General features: G+C 39.4%; 1 protein-coding gene across 13 annotated transcripts in view; it reads left to right on the top strand.

Annotated features, from left to right (window-relative positions):
* enox2 (ecto-NOX disulfide-thiol exchanger 2) overlaps positions 1-20,030 on the top strand; it is a 158,357-nt gene that overhangs the window by 67,696 nt on the left and 70,631 nt on the right. For 10 of the 13 annotated variants that reach the window (XM_020101940.2, XM_069531072.1, XM_069531068.1 and 7 more), the window contains one exon: positions 5,516-5,662. Coding sequence is in view for 11 of the 13 variants with exons in the window: in XM_069531072.1 (XP_069387173.1) it covers positions 5,516-5,662 (147 nt within the window). In the remaining 2 variants the exon portion in view is untranslated. The remainder of the gene's footprint in view (positions 1-5,515; positions 5,663-20,030) is intronic. The other 3 variants (XM_020100324.2, XM_069531071.1, XM_020101158.2) reach the window with 1 other exon arrangement.

Genomic DNA, 20,030 nt, shown 5'->3' with positions numbered 1-20,030 from the left:
AGGTTGTGTGTTAATGTTGTGTGCCACCATCTGGCCCTTTACCTGATTGAGATGAATGAATGTGAACAGGTCTACATGGCCCCTATATGTTTCTCAGTGCTATCTTAGATTAATAGACCACTGCTGAGGCCACCCCCCCACTTTAGCACTTACTCACACTGTAATGCTGATGCACACTTCCCTCTGCTCTGCATTATGCATATTATACCACTGGGCTTATTAGCTGATAAGAGTTAGATTAAAGACTAGTGGAGAATTACACAAACGTGTTAGTGAGAGAATAATTGCATCTTAAAGCTGTGATCTCTACCTCACAGGTTTGATTCCCACAGCTTCCGCTCTGTTTTGAAGTCACTACTAAACAACAAATAACAAACTCATTATTTAATAATGCTCATATTTCATGATGATTCAGTATTGCAGCAAAACTTTATAACCACTGTGCTCTGTAATTAGTGTAACTGACCCAGCCTACTGTGGGTTTCATCCCTGCTGTTGAATAAACCAAGAACTTTTTTTTGATTTATGGGAATCTTTAGACGTTCATATTAATTCACCGCTACTCACTGATAAATATTGTGATTCTGCTGCAGGGGCACAGTATGGCAAAGATTTGTTTCTGTTGTATGCCGTAGGCTACCCAAATTTACCTTGTTCCAACATAATAGGGCAACAAATAAGAATTGATTTCATTATTGATGAATCTGCTGTTTATATTCCTGGATTAATCATTTTGTCCATAAAATATCACAAAATATTGAAAAACACCCCTGAGCCCAATTTCCCCTGAGCCCAAAGTCTAATATTTTGAAATTGCTTGTTATGCTTCACCAGGCGTCCAAAAACCAAATGATAAAATGTTTGTTTTCATAAAAGACAATGGAAAATTTCAAATATTTACTTATGAGAAACTGACGCTAATGAATTGCTTTGGCAATCTGTATTAAAAAAAAAGGACTTAAACAATTAATTAAACTAAAGACTTTTGCAGGATTAATTAACAGTTGATATTATAATACACATTGTTTATGTTTGTCAAATGTTTTTCATCGTCTGTTTCACATGTTTAGTTTTATACTCAAAACACAGAATCCTTCATTATCTTTATAAACAACGAGGCACTGATCAGCTCAGATAGATTGATATTGATTCAGTATGTTATTGATTGTAATATGGTGACATAATGCGCTGCACACTTTTCCCCACCGTCTGTTTGGTCTAAATGCTCTAGTTGGTTTCACATTCGAGGCGGTTAAATGGTGTTTTAATGACCCACTGAGTTTCATTGTATTTTCTAATGGTCCCGTCTTTTCCTGGCTCACTATACCATCAATGGGGCATGCTGTTAATGCTTCCTTGATGTAAGATCAGGTCAGTTTCATTTGTGATATTTCTTGTATCTCATCCTTAGGCCATAGAGCATAAAGTTTGTCTCCCACTTCCAGCAATTTCATTTCTGTGGTATTTAATTAGTCTCCAAACCCGCAGACAATAAAACCAGGCGCGTGCACATGATACGAGTGCATGAAACAGTATCCGCAAGTGGAAAGGTATCCTTGGGAGGGAGAATTTCTGCTCCGTGCGCAGAACTGTGGTCCCATGAGCATGAGGCTGTGACGAACGTGAGCTCAACCCGCTCCCATCAGGCTCCCAAATGCTTAACACTTGCTCACTTACCAAGGTGACTTTTAAGACTTAAGAATTGAATTGCATATATCTGCAGTATATATAATTTAGCTTAGCTGTTAAATGTTGAAACATCCACTTATAGCTTTTTAATAGCATTTCAGTTGCCTCTAATTTAGTATAAAAGTACAATCAACGTTGCACCATTTCTACCTGTAAAAAAGATTTTGTTGAAACTGACCAGTGAGGAAATAGTTTTGAGCCTGAAGGAGAAATGCATTAAAACATAATTATAGTAGGGAGGTTGTTTCTTGCTGCAATCACCACTAACTGGATTGGACCAAACGAAAAAGAGAGTGAATGACTGTGATCAAACCAAACAGCCAATCAAAGCTCATGGGCAATAAGTGACCAATCAAAGTCAATAGTCCATTTGGAGCAGGTGTAGGGAGAATTAAACCTGGGATCATCACCTCCCTTTTCATGTGGGACTGCCGTTTTGCAGAGAAGACAAATGCTTTCTCCTGAGGATGTTGTTTTGCTCACAGATACAGTTATGTGTGCTCGTATTATGTGCACACCCGTAGTTATTGTGCATGCAGGTTTTGACACTAACCACACACCAGACATTCCCTCAATTCACTCTGGAGTCTCTCTTCCCACTTCCTCCGCCCATCTCCACCCAGCCTCCTGGTATTTATTTTCCTCCTCCCCTGGGGAGTGATACTCCCTCACATCACTCCTCCCTCTGGCCAGATGTTGAAACCTAAACATGCAATCCATCAGCCTATGGACATATGAGCGGCACAGTAGACAGGGGCAATGACCTGGCAAAGACATTCTTAATATACAGGTTTACACACACACTCACTTCAACCCTGAGCTCTGTTCCCACCCTTCGTTTTCACGCCAACAGATATTTCTGCTGTGGGCCACAACTGTGTGATTACTGGCTCTGAACACTGACAACAGTTCCTAAGCTCAAATCCAGAGAAGTAAGCTCCTGAAAAAAAAATAATATAAAGATGTGCAGCCAAAAGCTGTTTCATTGAGGCTGAATCCACAGAATTATTTTCACAGTGTAGCGATGCTATCATTCAAGAGCCAGATAAGGCATCCTACAAAAAACGCACAGGATGCAGTCAGTCATGTTGCTACCACACTTTTTAAATGACACATTTTAGTGCAGTAAATGTCTTTCTTCTTGCTTCCCCCTTTGTCTGTTGCAGCAGTGACCTTTACACCACACTTTTGAAGTCTTGCTGTTTTTTTTAATGTCTGTTTAGGAGAAAAGGTTTTGGTATATTTTTGAATAAATGCTCCACTTTAAGGAAAATATAAAAGTTTTTTGGGTCTTGTAAAGTAACACATTAACTAGTGAGGTCAAGTGGTATTTCTCTGTCAGCTGTTTGCTGGGCTGCTTCACTTTTTCCATGGTGTGTCTTGGCTTTTCTTCATGGGAACTGTCATGATGGAAAGTCTGCCTCTTTATATAAAAACTACAGCTGGTTGCTGGTGACAGTGATAGAGTGAATGGATGCATTTCACTTTCTCGAATAGTGGCAGTCATCTGTGAAGAAGTGTGACTGATGGATGCTGAGCAGGAATCCAGTTAAAGAATGTGAGTTTAGAGCTATTGGGACTGAATGTAGCACATACACTGTCCCCACTGCATTAATCTAACACATCTCTCACACACAGGTTTGATGTATATTTAGGCTCAATCTTTCACAGTGTGTTGATTTGATTGACAGGAGGAAAGATTTGAGCAAAAGCCAGTATTTGCACTTAGAACACCTTCATAGAATTCTTTGACAGAAATAGTTTTTGCTCCCTCATTCTCCTCTTTCAAAGTTTCTTAGTTTTATGTCTTTATCTAAGGCTACATCCACCCTACTATGTTTTAGTTTAAAAACACATTACTGTTGCTACATGTCTGCTGTCCTCACTACTCCGAAGTTTCCAAGCACCTAAAACCGGAACGTTTGCTGCTGATCCTGTTAAAGATTGAATACTGTTGTCGTCTGGACAGACAGAAACAAAGACGTTTGGAAACAATTATGCAGTCAGCTGCATTTGCTGCTTATCAGTCACAACTCGACGAGCAGCGGTGAATGAGAAGTGTTGCTTACACCCACTGTCAGCATCAGCTTCATTTCACTGTTGATCCCAGTAAAGAAATCCCTCCCCTTTCACCACTGTTGTTTCTCAATTGTAGTATTGTCTGTAACTAAGCAACCAACAGAGGATAGACGGTCTGCTCCCTGTTTATAAGGTGAATGGTCACGTGATGTGCGTTTTCAGGCGTGTTCGTAAGGACTGGCCGTGATGCAGTTTTAAAACGAAAATGCATTAGTATGGAAATAGCCTGAATTGTCGGCCTCTATTAGGTTACTAATCAGTCTTCCTTCTGATTGATTGAATTCATGAAAGGTGAAGACATAGTCGTCACAGAAATCCATAAACTCATTGGTTCCTGTCTTACATGAAAACATTAACATGCGCAGACACAAGTCTCAATAAAAATATTCAGTATCATAACATCTGCTTTTAAAGACCAGATTGATCAGACGCCAAATAATGATGTTGTTGATCTTGAGAGCGACGTCCGAGTTTTAATACTAACTGATGAGGGTCCTTCAGACTCCTGAATGAGCCATCATAATGCAGCTCTTCTGATCTGTTGTGCCATGGAGGGAAAAACCAATCTGAGCACAAAGAAGTGTCATGAATTTTTCATGAATGTAGACAGAGCCTCTCCAGGAACCTGCTCTGAATTATAAAGAAAATACACAACTCTTTAAGGGCGGTGGAATGGCTGGTGTAATTAAGCAGAAAACACAAGTTAAGTTGGTTATCACATAATTCGACTCAGGAGCAATCACTATATTGTTTACCTTTTCGTATCCTATGGATTTTACTGTTATATTGAGGACACGAGTGTTGATTCTGTGATTAACAGTGAGAATAATAAAACTGCTGAGGAAACTGTGCTTCCGCTGAACTGTCTGATAAATTGGCACCATTATACAGAATATCTGAGGTTGAATCTTTCTTGCTGTGTCAAACTACTTTTACATCAATGATCAAATGAGGAAGAGATGCTGTTTTTGAAGATGAAGAAGTGCTATTTTCGGATGGAGCATCAAAGTCCCCAGAGTTCACAGCATTTGTTCAGATTCATATCATTTCCTGTGTCTGCACCATATTTTATATTATTTTCTTATTGTTAGTTCTTGGGCTTGTTAAAATGACCTTGATAGGAAAACAAGGATTGTGTGCAAGTGTCTGTGTATTGATCCAGATGTAAATCTCTCCTTTGAGAATATTCAGGCCCTAAAAAACAATTTAGTAAAATTTTAATTTAAGTTCCAAGTATCTACATTCTCTATAAAGGTTTTCAAAAATGATTTTAACATTTTATTTGAGCAGAAAAGAAAATGATTTTCTTTAGAGATTCATTTGCCAATTATTTTTATAAATCAATAATTGATGATGATAAAGAAAGTTCCAGCCATGATTTCCCACAGTACCAAGACGACGCGTGCTTGTTTTTGTCTGACCAACTGTCGAGAAGTGTGATGTTGGATAAAGAAATAGATAGATGGATAATTAGATAGATCCATATCAGTACAAAAACATTATATCAACAAATAACATTATACAGTCCTTAATTTTGAATCCTGATTATTGCTTTAATTGAATATTGTTCGTGTGGAATAGAATAAACTAAAGTTCTATGTTCTCATGAAGCCAACATGAAAAGCAAGTGAATCTGGATTGTTGCTTTCTCTCTTTTATGTTTCACAGTGTTTTCCCCTCTGGTCTGGAGCCTTTGCTTTATTTCCTATAACGTGGCGGCTCTGTGTGTGTTATCTGTGTCTCCCAGGACTCAACGCTCTGCCCTTTGATCCATCAGGCAACAACGACCCTCTCCACTTCAACGGTTCCAGCGGGCCACTGGTGACGGAGTGTCCTCCTCTGGAAAACACAGCTGAGAATAGCAAAAAGAGAAAGAGAACCATCCTGCCTCCAGGTATGGACAAACACAAAACACGCATCGATCATAGACTCTATATAAAGATGCTTTTCTACTTCCTCCCACTATCCTAAAATGAAGGCAAAACATCCTGGATACAAACACTGCCATCTTGTGCATTTAGAGCTGGAGTCTTCTGTGATTTGGGGATGGAGCCACGGAATTAAGGTCCCACAATACACAGCGATTCAGTCTCAGCTGATAAACCCCGTTTTTGCAGCGTCCATGCCTCATCCACTAACATGGAGGAGGCTGGGTTTATGACCTATAATGCAGCCAGCCAGCCACCAGGGGGCAATCAAGATGCTTTGGCTTGATTTTTGGAGAGCAGCCATGTCGTCTGCCTTTATATTCAGTATTGACCCACAGGAGCAGGATTACATATGCTCTCACATCACCAGCATTTTGCCTTCAGCCATGTTGAATTTCAAATGCAGGCGTCTGCAGAGCTTTGCTACGACAGCTAGATTTCCTACCTTGAGTCTCCCCCTTCATCAACCAGAATCAAAAACCTGTGATGAGAATTGTTGCATAATCCTCTGAGTGGGTAACGGTGTGGAAAAGAAAAAGAGGCTGAGTTGAGTCTTTGTTGTTTTGATTAGCCTGTTTCATCCTGAGGCTCTGGCTCAGGTTTGGAGGTCAGGCTGCTGCAGGAGGAAACTGCACCGCTGAGATTATGTGTCTGACTGTCTGTTACCGTGCCAACACCACCTGTCAGTCACAACTGCAACACGCCTTCAGCTTTCTCACCCCCCACCCCCCACCCCCCACACGCACACTGACCTGTCACAGAGAGAGAAGAGTGTCCTTGGTCACGTGCGTTTATGTGAGTGCACATAATTAAACATTAAATTGATTTTGCAGTGCGTTGCCTAGTAATGTGTCAAATTAAAGAAGGACTTTCTAATTAAAGAATTAAAGAAGTACTGACTAATTAATCGCTTCGTAAGTAATAGAAAGAAGAGGACCCTTAAGACGGAGAGGTGTTTCATGTCCTCTCCTTTCTTGGCAATGCTAATTTGACTGGATTAATACTCCACATTAACACAGCCCTAATCGACTATTCATCTTTTCTTCACATCTTCACATGGACGAGTTCACGTTTTTGATCAATTTAAATTTCTTCTTTAATTCACTGACCATGTCAAGCTATAATTAGATAATGCATCATAGATGACTGTCAAATAAATAACCTGTTTCTATCCAAGGACTTGTTTAAATGTCGGAAGCCTCGCAGAATCTGTGAAACTGAGACCATGTGTACAGGAAACTGTTTTTCACTTTCAACAGAAATGTAGCACAACAACAAGCAGAAGTGTTAATTGTCAAAAAACATTTTGCACATAGAGTACACAGAGTATCTTGTAATGACGAGTTTGAAGTGTGAAATGGATGTTTTCAGAATAGATTTTGTTTTGCCCTGGAGGTTTGAAGAGCAGAGATGAAGTCAAAAGAATCACCACAACCCTGCTGAGGTGCAACATCTCAGTGATACTTAGGGGACAGACGTCACACAAACATACAGTATCACCAGGAGCCAAAACCCTAACCTCCTTTAGTTAGTGTATTTGAACGAGAGGTTTTAAAGGCATTTTCTCTTCAATGATTTATCAACTTGAGTCGCAGTCGGCTCACGGCTTCACAAATGTCCAAACAAGTAATGTTGATTATCATTTTTTCTAAGATGAAGTCATCATACAGAGAAGGAATCTACAATATTGGTTCAAATATTAGTCGAGCCTGATACATTGTAAGTCCCACATCAGTGTAGCTTGTCGATCAGTGTTGCTCTGTCTGTAAAAGTTTGCATTTTTCAGAGCGTCTTTCTGACCCTTTTTATCTGTGACACCAGCAGCGCTTGGCTGCTTGACAGATGATTTAGATCACAGCCTATTTCTTCAGTTGAAATTCCTGGATCTTTAATCTAATTTTCATTCATTTTCCAGGAATGTATTTCCTCTGTAAGCAGTTATACAAATTGCACAAGCCATCAGTAACTCGCATAGTTGAACAGGGGTTTCATAAACACTTTCAGGGATGACCAACCCTAAAAGACTCACTTTAAACAGACCTCAAGAAACTTGCTAGCACTGCAATAATAAGCAACCTGAATAAACCAGTACCAGTGTTAAAACCATGTCTTTATGCAGTTTAACAGTCAATAAATGAACCCCTCCTCTTAATTTATGCAGATGTATGAAGAGAAAGAGTGTAAATGTCAGGAGAGAATCCTTTTTTTAAGTGTTAGATCCTAATTTCAATGTGAGCAATGAGATTTCACTCGTCAGATTTCCCCCGACAGCCTTTCAAAGTCGAGCATCCCACTGTCATAATATCATCACCGTAACGAAAAACCACACTGTGGGTACAGTCACGCAGCTTTTTACTGGCTGGAACAGATACTGTGTAATGTGTCCTTCTGTTGTCATATCTAGGGGGAAGCAAAGATATGCAAAACTCAGAAGAAAGCATTGAGAGCAACAGTCGTAACAATGAGCACTGGAACATGTGGGTTTGTGGTGGTTTGTGTTCTCAGATAAAAACCTGTCAGAAAGCCTTAAGGCGAAGAAGCATGAGCAAAGCGTAAATATAGTTTGTCCTACGGGTGGACAGACAATCACGTTTTCTCTCTGTATCATCACCCGTTCTCAGTCACTACTTCGCAGCAAGTTATTTTTATCAGTGACTTGGGGAAATGTTGTTCCTCAAGTATTAAATAATGCAGGGCGTTGAAATAGCCTTTTGTATAATGCGAAAGTGCCTTTTAAGATTCTTTATTTTTATTTATAAATAAATTCTACTGTGATGAGACGTTTGCACTCATACTAATGGACTGCATGTCAACTCGTTTACACAGTTTCACCATGAATTTTGACTCATCATTTACATGTCAAATGGCATTCTAGAATGGAAATGATTGGATATTGGTTTTCAGTGCAGGGAAAACAAAGTCGTCCTGCTCATCCCACTCACACTGGGTTTACTCAAACAGCTGTGTTCAGCTGTATATTTGATGCAAGAGGTTAAGGAGACTCTTGACATAAATGCTCACAGGTTTATTGCTCGGGGTGAGATTTCACCCACCGGCAGCACAATCAAAAGTCTAGACACATAATTATATTCACCACAGTGACTGTATTTACACACAGAGGCTACATATCTTCTAATATAACTGTAGTAACATCTGTAGGTAAATTAAATTTTATCCTTTATCCTGAGAGGGGGGTGGTTGGCTCTGTTGTCTCAAAGCAAGAAGATTCGTCTCGGGTCTCTGTGTGGAGTTTATGTGGCTTTTCTCCAGGGACTCTGGTTTACTTCCACATTCCAAAGACATGCAGACTGGAGTAAGGTTAATTGTCCGTAGGAATGCAAGAGTTGGTGGTGTTTATTTGCTGGCCCTTGTAGAAAAGCGATGTACCCAACCTCAATCGGCTGGGATCCAGCCTCCTTGTGACCATTACAGGATGAGCTGTAGAGATAAGGGATGGATGGATCTGTAGTGAATAGGAGACGACTGCTGCACAATCAGCATTTTTTAATTCACTATGGAGCGTAATGGAGAGAGAGGATCAATTTGACTTTCTATAACTTTCTCAGTCTCAAAAAGCCACAGTGGTATCTCGAGCACAAACTCATTAAACATTGTGTTGATCGAGTTTCATAAATGGACCCTAATGATTTCTCTCATTCCAGTTGTCTTCACACATGTTAATCTATATTCCATTTATGTAAACATCCTGAGCAACATGTGCACTTTGCTTTCACGTTACACTGCTGATTTACTTTCAATAATTGATTCGCAATTGAAGGAGTCAACAAGAAAACTGTCTGATTTTGCTCGTGAGGAATTCAAGCAGGAATTCCTGCCGATGGATTATTTACAAGTGATCATTATAGCACCACACCAAGACCAGACAACAAACTTCCACAGATATAATGAAGAGCTCTTACCTCCTGTAAACAGTGAGACAGTTAATTATTAATTTAACTGATATTCTGTTCACTCTGCCTCAAACTAGATGCTGCTCATATCATCTGCTCGTTCACGCGATCAACTTGATATTTTTATTTCGATGACCACGAAATGCCTCCGGAGAAATCAAATGGTTTTGAATTGGAAATTAAGTTCATGGTTATTGTTTTTGCTAAGCAAATAAAAAATCTTGCATCCTAGTAAAATTGAGGCACTGAATAGTAATAGTGTGTGTGTGTGTGTGTGTGTGTTTGTGTTTGTACAGCTATCTTTGTAAGGACCAGTTTTAGACTTTAACCTACGGAGTGAGGACATTTTTTTCAAAGTGAGGACATTTTGGCCAGTCCTCACTAAGATAGCTGTACAAATGTGTGCGTGTGTGTGTGTGTGTGTGTGTGTGTGTGTGTGTGTGTGTGTGTGTGACTGAATGTCTTTTAAAAGATCCATAGTAAGTGTTGCCTTGGGGCGGCAGCCACACTGCAAGGATTTTCTTTATTGTGATATTTTTAATCTGTTTTATAACACAGCCAGAGATGGCTATTCCCCCTCAAGTCCTGCTGCATTAAAGCTGCAGGTGGTGAAGAGAATGATATTTTGAAATCTTGCCTATTTTTCAGTGGAGCAGCATTTCCACTATTTCGAAGAATATAGACGTCATTTAGAGCCTTTAGATTTTACTATCTCACATCTGTTGTGTCGATGCAATACTAATAATAATCTTAATGTGAGTAGCAGTTCAAAACAAACAATCGGAGATGTGGCAGAGTTCAAAAGCCATTATAAAGAAACACTAAAATTAGAATAAAAAGTTAGAAGAATTACATACAGTGAACTGTAACACATTTAAGTATTTAATGCAAACTGTAATTTTTCAGTTTCTTGATCAAAGAGGTCCCACAGCTGTGAAAAGCAAAGGTCCAGTCAACTCTGGCAGTGAGTTGTTTTCGCTCACTGCACACAGTACTGTGCCTGCAGCTCTTTTTTAACTAACATCTTACAGCCTTTACAGTCGACAGTGGGTCAGTAATAGCACAAACATTAGCCAGAAATAGATCTGCTTTAATAAATACAGAAATAAATGAGGGTCGGCAGAAGCTCAGCTAGAAGGAATACGGTTACATTAGGCAAGACATATGTGACAGTTAGAGACTTCCTCTAGAAACCTTCTCTGCAGTTTCAAATAACTTTGTTTATGTAAAATTATTCTTTGAAGGAGAACGCTTGGCCTTTGGCTAAGTAAGTTTCGTGTACCCTTCGTGTAGCAAGATGTTTGACTCAGAAAAAATATAGAGTAGTGATCACAACCGAGGCATATTCTCAAACCTTAGGCCATGTGCATGGATTCATCCGAGGCTTATTTAATACCAGGAATAAATAAATAAGTTACATCATTCTCATGTTTTTGTGATGAAAATCAATTAATTGAATTTAACACAAAGGCCCGTTCAAAGTTGCAGTTTTAACAAAATAGAAGAATTCTAGTCTTACCGATCGAATCTGTTGTGCGTTAACCTTTAGTGGGAGCTGAGACAGAGGTGTTAAATAAAATGCCATTGATTCTTATGGACAAAGGTTAATGCCAATGAGCAAAGGTAAATAAGGATACATGGTGACATTGGTGAGCAGTTAGGGAGCAGCAAGTGTCTCCACTTTCCCTCATTGTACACAAGTCCCATCCACTTGCAGGAGGCAGCCAGCCACCAGGGGTAACCAAGATAGTTCGGCTTCCCTTTTGGAGAGCTGACTCTGCCTAACAACCATCAAACCATGGCACCAGGACAGATTTCCGTTAAACTGTATAATTATACGTCAAAGTCTTTGAGGGCCCCTGAAGTTCACACTGTGCATAAGCTACTCTTTAACACCAGTAGCCTCAACTTCACTAATATGCATGTATTTTTATCTGCACCGCTTCTGGTGAGTAAGTTTGGTTTTAGTCATAATAATTTTGTTTTTCTGCTCTGCCTTCAAAAGTCGTGGTGTAATAGGAAGCCACAAGCTCTGAGATGCTAATTGGCTCAGTCAGCTTCGCATGAAAAGGGGAAAATCAAAGGAAAAGTTTTAGTCTGTTTTAGTCTTAAAACTATTCTTGCTCTCTTTCCTGTAAATTTAGCCGAGAATAGACATGCTGGTTTTAATGACAAAATAAACCTTGTGTTTTTCTCTCTGTACTCTTGTTAGCTGCTGTTTTTTGTACAGGTGACAGCTATGAAGTGAAGAAGTCCTCCCTGACCTTGTCCGTGGCAGGGGTTTGTATTCCTGGAACCATTTAGTCAGCACAAGGTCTCCTCTGGGCGTGTGTGGTCCACACTCTTGTCTTTTCACTCGAGCCTCCTTGTGATGAACAGTTTTCAGTTGTGCTGCATTTTTTTATGAAGAGCCTAAAAAAAAACCACAAATAAGCTGCACTTCAGTAAACTGGATGGGAAGAAGTAAAGTAGAACAGTTTCCGATATATTACACATACCAGAATTTCTCTTTTATGGCATTTTGTCCGTTTTGAGAGAAAATGGATTTGAGCATAAAAAAAAATGTAATGTGATGTCAATGACCTGCTACTGGCAGCAAGAGCTGTTGGAAGGTAAATAATGTAATGGGCTACTTAAGCTGTCAGAGATGACAGTCCATTGAGATATATGGCCGTGTCATTGTCCCTGAGGTGTGTGTGTGTGAGAGTGTGAGTACAGAATGTCCTGATTGCTGTGTGCCGAGGCTGGTGGGAGATCTACAACTGGATGTCAGTCTTTGTGACGCTGAGGCCACGTGGTGACACAGAAGATTTAGGGTGATGCTGATTGATGGTAGACTCAGGACGACAGACTGGAGTTAAGAAATGAAAATGTTTTCTCAGTAGCATGTATGCAGAAATGCAAGAGGGGGTATGATGTTTAATGACTTGGTGATTTTCAAGTATTTAGGTTTGGAAAGGAGCCGCCGCCTGCCTCTTCACAGCGAATGTGTAACTCTCGGAGAGAATAGTGATTGAAATGCATGACAAGCTGCAATGGAGCCCGCCTCCCCTCATTCATCTGGGATTCGTCTGCTTCAGTCGGAACATAACAGTCCACTTGTCTCTACTGCTGCTCTGGGAGAGATACAGATTTGTGCTTGCATCGGCATATACAGCCTGTTTGAGTATTTAGAAAAGTGTTGTCTGTAGTTTTTCAGAATCGTACCAGATTCTCTTTCGTCCAGGTGAAAGCAGAGATTTCTAGATCCTATGTTTTAGATACATGATCTGATGATTATCAAGCAAGGAAATTAAATAGAGGCTCATCCCTTTATCCCGTTTCTCACAACCGTCATTTTAAAATTGTTCTCTCTCGCTCACCGTCACTTTACGCTGCAGTGGTCAGGGATCCAGTGCCACTTCACCCCATCTCACAAAGCCTACAAAGATGGGAGGTCTAAATTATTCACATTGCCAGAAGGCACTGTGCTCCGCTCTGCTGTGTAGACTCACCCTAAAGCTAATGGTGAGGCCCCAAGCAAGGGTCAGGCTGGAAAAAGTAAACTAATATCACAACAAAAACGTTCACCTGGCCTTAAGTTTTCTGCTCGATCAAAGTTAGAAAGAGGAATCCTGCACATGGTCCTTCTCCCTCACTGTTACCTTTATTCAGGCTCAACAACAAAGGAGGAGAAACAATTAGCCGTGTAAACGAGGTTGTCTCTTAATCCTTCAGCCTTAGAGACGAAGCCAGGTAAACTGTCCTCCAGCAGTTTTCTATCCATTAATACCCTCTGATCCACTTTTGTTATTATCTCTGCAACTTTACTAAATTGATTCCTAATCAGGATATCGCTGGCAAGCTGAAGTTTTACAAATAAGCAGGGTTGTATGAAGAGTCCCCCGAATTACGATTATTCTCTGAGATTCTTTTATTTTTATTTTAGATTGAAATTTGTAAATAAATACATAAGCCTGACGTTTCCAGTTAAGAAAATCTATATGCTTTTGTACTTGTACAAAATAATTAAATGTGCCGTCGTGTCCCACAATTAAATCTAGTGAAACAACAGTAAAACTTGACAGTGCTCATAAGATCCTGAAAAAACTAGAGTATGGCTGCAATGATTAGCTGAATTGTTATAAATGCATAAATTATAATAAAACTTAATATTTCAAGGGGTTGATTTGATGAAATGGCCATAACGCCCTAATGTAGTACTGAGCAAAATCTGAATTGATTAATTGAAAAAAATAATTGACACATAAATCAATAACATTAATATTTGATGCATTCCTTTGAGGTTCTGTTCTATTGCCCCAACAAGTTTGAATTTAGAATACAAATTATTATTAAAAATTAAAATACAAATTATTTTGTGTGACTTTTGAAATAAGAATCTTCTGTTTCCTCTCGTCGAGGTCACGTCATCTAACAGAAGTCGTGGCCCAGAGGGTTTCATTACCGATGTAAAGGCTTCGGAGAGGTTTTTCATAAACAGTCATAATAATAACATCATATAATAAAATCCACTCTCTGATTGGTCGGATTACCAAATGAATTATTAATATTGTCTAAGTGGGTGAGATTTGTTAGGATATACCACTATGAATGATTGAGATTTGGTTTTTGTTTAACCTTGGGTGTTTTTTAAAATGCATTCAAATTTCATGAGGAGACAGTCTGTCCCACATTATAATACTTCCTCCCCATAATAAGATATGTTGATATGATATAACATGACACCATATTCAGTTTTTCTCTTTCCCTTTTAAACTTTGTGCGTCTCCACATCAGTTATGCTTAGGAGTGTTGTCACGATAGCCGCGTTGACGCAACCCATTTTCAACGCTTTTCAATGCTTTTCTGTTGTTGGTATGCCGTGCAACACTTCTCACAGTAGACCCGGCATCACACACACCCAACGGCTTCTCTCCTCTCCTATCAACACTTCTCCCTCCATCCCCCGCTCCCCTCCTCAATCCTTCTGTCTTCTCTCTCAGTTTCCAGCCAGGTTAACTGATCCACACCAGCTGCTTCCCACTGCCTGACATTAGAGCTGAATGTCTCCTCTGCCTCTCCTCTTCTTCATCATCCTGCCATCCTTCTCCAACTTCCCTCTGCCTCTGCACAAGTACAAGTGCAGAAAAGATCAGGTGTATTCAGCCCATTTTAAACCATGCTACTTTATACTAATCATCTGTGAGCTGTTCAAAGAAAATAGTTCTAAAGGCCTCATTTTTAACCTGTAATTTTAGGTAATTCAAAATCCAAATGATATGTGAAGCACTTTAATTTACACTTACCTAAATGTTGCCTCTGTTAGCAAGTAAAAAGAACCTGATTAACATTTATTTTTATTGTTGTAAATCATGGCTGGCTGTTCTCTGCTCCAGGAGGAAGTGTTAATGCACTCAAAGATGTGTGTAACTGCCAAAAGCATCAAAAGAAGAATTCATCCTGAATAAAGAAGTTTAGCTGCAACAATAACACAAACACGTCCAAATACTGTATTCTCTCACTACTGGCACTCCCCACTCTTTAGCATCTGTTTGCCCTTTTTGCGATCATACTGGTTAAAATAACCGGAGCCACGAGGTGGAGAAATAAGCAGTCTGCAGGGAACGACAGCTAATTCTTGTTTAAGTTTAGATGTCATTATCACCATGGAAAGATCATGAGGTACAGATATTGTAAACAGCTACTCTCACAGCTTTAAGACGTCACTGATGAGTTTGTGCACGAGCGTAAGAGAGGACTAGAGGTCAAAACAATACACAGAAGAACTGTCCCAGCTCTGTACATGGGGTTGTATCCTCTACTTTTTGATTATTCATATACCTTCATTTTATTTTTGGTTATCTATGTTTCTTTAAACTTCTGAGAGGAATTCTTTGGCTATTTGGAGGCAGCCTGTACTCATCTGTTGCCACCCAACCATAATTAATTCATGTTTTTCCTTGTTTCTACACAACCAGGAGAGTGTTTGTTGATGTCAGTGCTGTTCAATAGTGAAGTAGTCTTGTCTGAAAGCCATACTGTGTTGCAGAATACAGAACATCAGAGTGGTGGTACAGAAAGTGGGATTACATTTGGACAGACAATACAAGCTAGACTTTATTTTTTTATTACTTTTGAGCGAAGGCTCTGAACCTCAAAATGTCATGGGACAGCAGCTCTGTGGCTGACCATGTTCTCTGACTCCTGTTTGAAAAAACAAACCATGTAAGAAACTTTATTTTTAGGCCACATTTTTCATCAAGGGAAATGCAGCGTACTCCAGAAAAATTCAAAGTATACAACTTGTAGATGTGTGCGGGTGTGTTATAAAATAAAAACAGAATATGTAAAAATCTTGTCTTTAAAGGAAAATACTTATGTGGGCTGCATGTGAAAATTAAGCTCTTGAAAGTTAAGCTGCATTTTATGACTTTGTCTGACTTTGACAGCAATGTATCGCTTTTATCTTAGTTAGAACTTGCATTAGTGTAAACTTTCTTAAATAAAAATCATATATTAAAGCTGCAACTCATGATTATTTCATTATCCAGCCTGTTGATAATTCAAATAATTTTAGACAAGCTGTCTAAAATCAAAAGGTGTTTCATTTCTAGTATTTTGTTTTGACAGTAACTGGAGTGATTACCAGTGGTATCTGAATAATCTTTGAATAATGAGAGTGGGAATGTTTATGCTAATTGTGCAGCATTTATGAAAAAAGGTTGGACACTGGTAGTACTACTACTTTTCTTTATTTTCTCATTCCTTTCAAATCCTGACCATCCTCACTGCAGTGATCCTGACCTGTTTTTATTCAGATTCACCTTTTCTTAATCAAAGCCATTTTCCAATGGGCAGTCATCTCCCTGCTCCCTCGCAATGGCCAAAACAAGTCAAAATTATACCATAAAATTGCGTCCTCAGTGTGGAATCCTGACGGATAAGAACAAAGTCTGCTGCAATTCTATATGTTTCTTTCTTTATAGCTGGTTTCAGACATGCACTGAACACTGGACATTTTCTGGAGTCCAAATGTTTTAGGGTCAGTTTCTCTACACGTTTTGCAGAACATTTTCTGCCAATGTGCGTGTGAGCCCATGTGTGAATACAGCAGGAAAATGTCAAGATAATTCAGAGCACGTGAGTGGGCGTATTGATGACGTTACTAATATGTGACAGGGCTGTAAACAAAAACATGAGTTTATACATCATGTCTGTCCTGCCCTCTGCATGCTCTACCAAGGTTCCACCCCTCGCCTGACTGTTCCAGACATTGTTCTGTTGTTTTGAACGTGTCTGATCTCCTGCTATGCTCTTCGCATGTAAAAGGCACATGTGACTTTTCAGGTCATTGTATGGAGGTCATTTCTGAAAATGGCTTATTTCACTCCAGGACACTTAAGAAGGACTGATGTACCAAAGTCTAATTACATGCCAAGCAAGCTCCTTCTATAACAATCACTTCCACTGCACCACGTTTGCCTTTCTTTTATTCAGCACCCCCCCCCCCCCCCTTCCTGCTCTCGCCTGAGTGAAGATATTTTTCTTGTGTGTGGGTGGAGGAGCGAGATGACTGTGTCTTTACCTAGTTACACTTTGCACACTGTGTACACAAAGGTTGGCCACTCGGGACGCGAGCTGAACACCTTTGAAACAAGTCTTAGATTTTCCGTTGGAACTGTGGCCTAATTATTGCCACCGTCTGTGAGTTATTTGTACATAAAGTAGAATAATGGAGAAGTCAATAGTGACACAGGGGGAAAGCTAGGCTGGCATCGATAAAAAGAATTATGACAGGTAAAAAGGACACGACTCAAATGGAGCATGGTGATGAAATATCCTGCTGTAGCTGACCTGGATACAGTTTCACAGAATATACAGTGGTCTGTGTTTTTGAAGTGTCAGTTCTCATACTGCAGCTCACAGAGGCTGCAGCGTCGTCTAACGCAATGATTTTTGAATCAACGCAGCAGTGATTTTGTTAATAGTCCTCTGACATTCCCTTTGCTTGGCTTGACTTCCTCCCCAGGTGTTATATAAAGGGGGCTAATGGGTTTAATCTGAACTCAGCATACCAGATGATTAGGGTTGTTAGATATCAAGGTTTGTTGTAATGGCATTGACCTGAACAGTGTTTGAGCCATTTGTCAAAGCCACTGGAAGGAAATTTATTTTTTATTTTTTTGTTTTGTTTACACTCCCATTCTTTCACTTTTACTTATCTGTTCAGGGTTCATTTGTATAATGGATCTCACTTTGTACTCATACAAACTGTTTCCTGTGTACACTGCCAGAGCTCTATGGCTTTTGATGCCTGTTCTTTGGCGGCGTTGTGGACTAGCGTGATAGAAGCCCGTCGTATGGGCAGAGAACAACTGACCTTGTGTGTTTTATACTTTGATAACCAATTAGTGGTTTGAGGGTCTCTCTATAGTGCAATTAGAAGCAATGAATGGACCAAGCAATTAGTAAACACTTACAAATGAATAAGAACAATTTGGTTATTGATTCTAGGATAATTTTGTCCAGCAAAAAATGATTACTTCACTTATAAGACATTTTTTCTGAACAGTTTGTTAGAAAAAAAATCTAATTGTGAGAATGGAACAGGAACATTTCAATATGTTCTGATATTTAATACCAAATTAGAAAATAAACTGTCAATTACTTGTAATTAATTTAACTTATAGCTGTAGACCGACTTTTTAGTTACCTGCATTTAACTGTTAATATGTGATCTGCATTTATCTAAGCATATGTGTGTAAGTATGTAGGGGAATGATTCAGATTTCTTTTTTTTTCCTTTTGCTGTCGTAATGACGTGTTTGGGGTAGAGGGGGCAGATATGGTCTGTAGCATGCACAACTGTAGCTTTACTTAAAATAATTGTTTTGCAGATGACTCATCAGTGGGCAAAAATAAAAGAATAATACAACCGATAAAATGTAAAAAAATATAAATAAAAAAAAAAAGCTAAGAAAAGACCCAGTCAACAAATATCACATAATTTACAAAGGTCTTTTTTTTCCAGAGCTATCATATTAATGTCTTAATGTCTCCTTTTTAAGAAGAGGGTGGAAATCTGTAGATGTGTGGTTCATTTATCTCATGTGATCTGAGATAACGTCTGGAAGATTGGAAGAAGAAGAAAAGAGATAGGATGGAAGCTTGCCCAGAAATGTTTCATAAATAAAAATATACCCATGACTCAGTCAGACGTATAGACAGAGATGCATGGGCATAGATGTTGAGCATTGACAGCACAGCCTGGTTGAAAAGAGAGAGCTTCCCGGTTTGGCCTTGCTCCCACTTAAAGCCATAATATTGAGGGTCGGCAGTTAACTCCTCATGTAAATGTGCAGGAGAAGTGTGTGCAGCCACAGAACGCCACATTATCCTGCAGAAATTGTCTCTGCTGTGGTGCTGCTGCGATTCAAGCCAGTGGAATAGAAAAGGGGTTTTACTAGGCATCAGACGACTTCTTGTGCCATAAGCTCTATGTTGCTCTCACTGCAGGTATCTGTCATGCCTCTAGTCAACCATGCCTCCATTAGAGAAAATATGAACCATTGAAATAGCTGCACTGACCTCCATTCTCGAAAGCCTTACGAGAGAGAGCGCCAGACCATGATTCATTCAATGCTCCATGACTCTGTGGAGGTCACTATCTGCTAGACTCACGTACGTGGTCTTTAAAGTCAGCAGGTGTCTGAGGCCGGCACGTGACAGAAATGTGTGAACGACAGTAAAAGCCCCATTCTCATTTTTCTTGTTTTATGAAATAATCTCGATCATATTGACAAATTTAAAATGTCATAACAGTACCAGCTTCATTATTTATCCTACAGTAGAACCATTCTATAAAAGTATATATATATTAAATAAACATTAATTAAAACTAACACTCTTAATTAAGTTTAAGAACTGCCCTGAAGCCCTGAATTTAATCCAATAATTATAGACATGGCATGAAACAAGGACAACACCAATCCTCCTGGAGATAAGGAATGTAACAAAAGAACCTTTGGGGAAAAAACAAGTTAAGTCTGTGCAATTTAAAATCATTATCAAAACGAGAAAAATCTGATGCATGCTGCAAAAACAGACCGACAGAAACAATGCATTTGTTATGTTTACGGGTCGTCAGCTGTTACGGAAAAGCAGAAGCGTGTCATTGATTTCTCGGCGGAGATTGGCGAACAGATGTTTATAAGTGTAAATAATGCATCGTACCTGTCATCCACGTCAAGGACTGTGATAAACAGAAAGTAATCTCTCTATCCGAGAAATGCATTTGTGCCCCTCACCTCTCAGTTATTTTTGATTTAGTTTTTAATATCTTGTGTGAGCTTACGCATGCAGTCAGCACACAGTCCCAGCTGGTGCCGGGCAAATGATGAAAGAGCTTTTTAGGTTTCTACTTTCCATCAGCTGTCAAACA

This window comes from Paralichthys olivaceus, chromosome 9 (genome assembly GCF_024713975.1).
Source record: "Paralichthys olivaceus isolate ysfri-2021 chromosome 9, ASM2471397v2, whole genome shotgun sequence".
Taxonomy (NCBI): domain Eukaryota; kingdom Metazoa; phylum Chordata; class Actinopteri; order Pleuronectiformes; family Paralichthyidae; genus Paralichthys; species Paralichthys olivaceus.
This window is presented reverse-complemented; position numbering and strand designations above follow the sequence as displayed.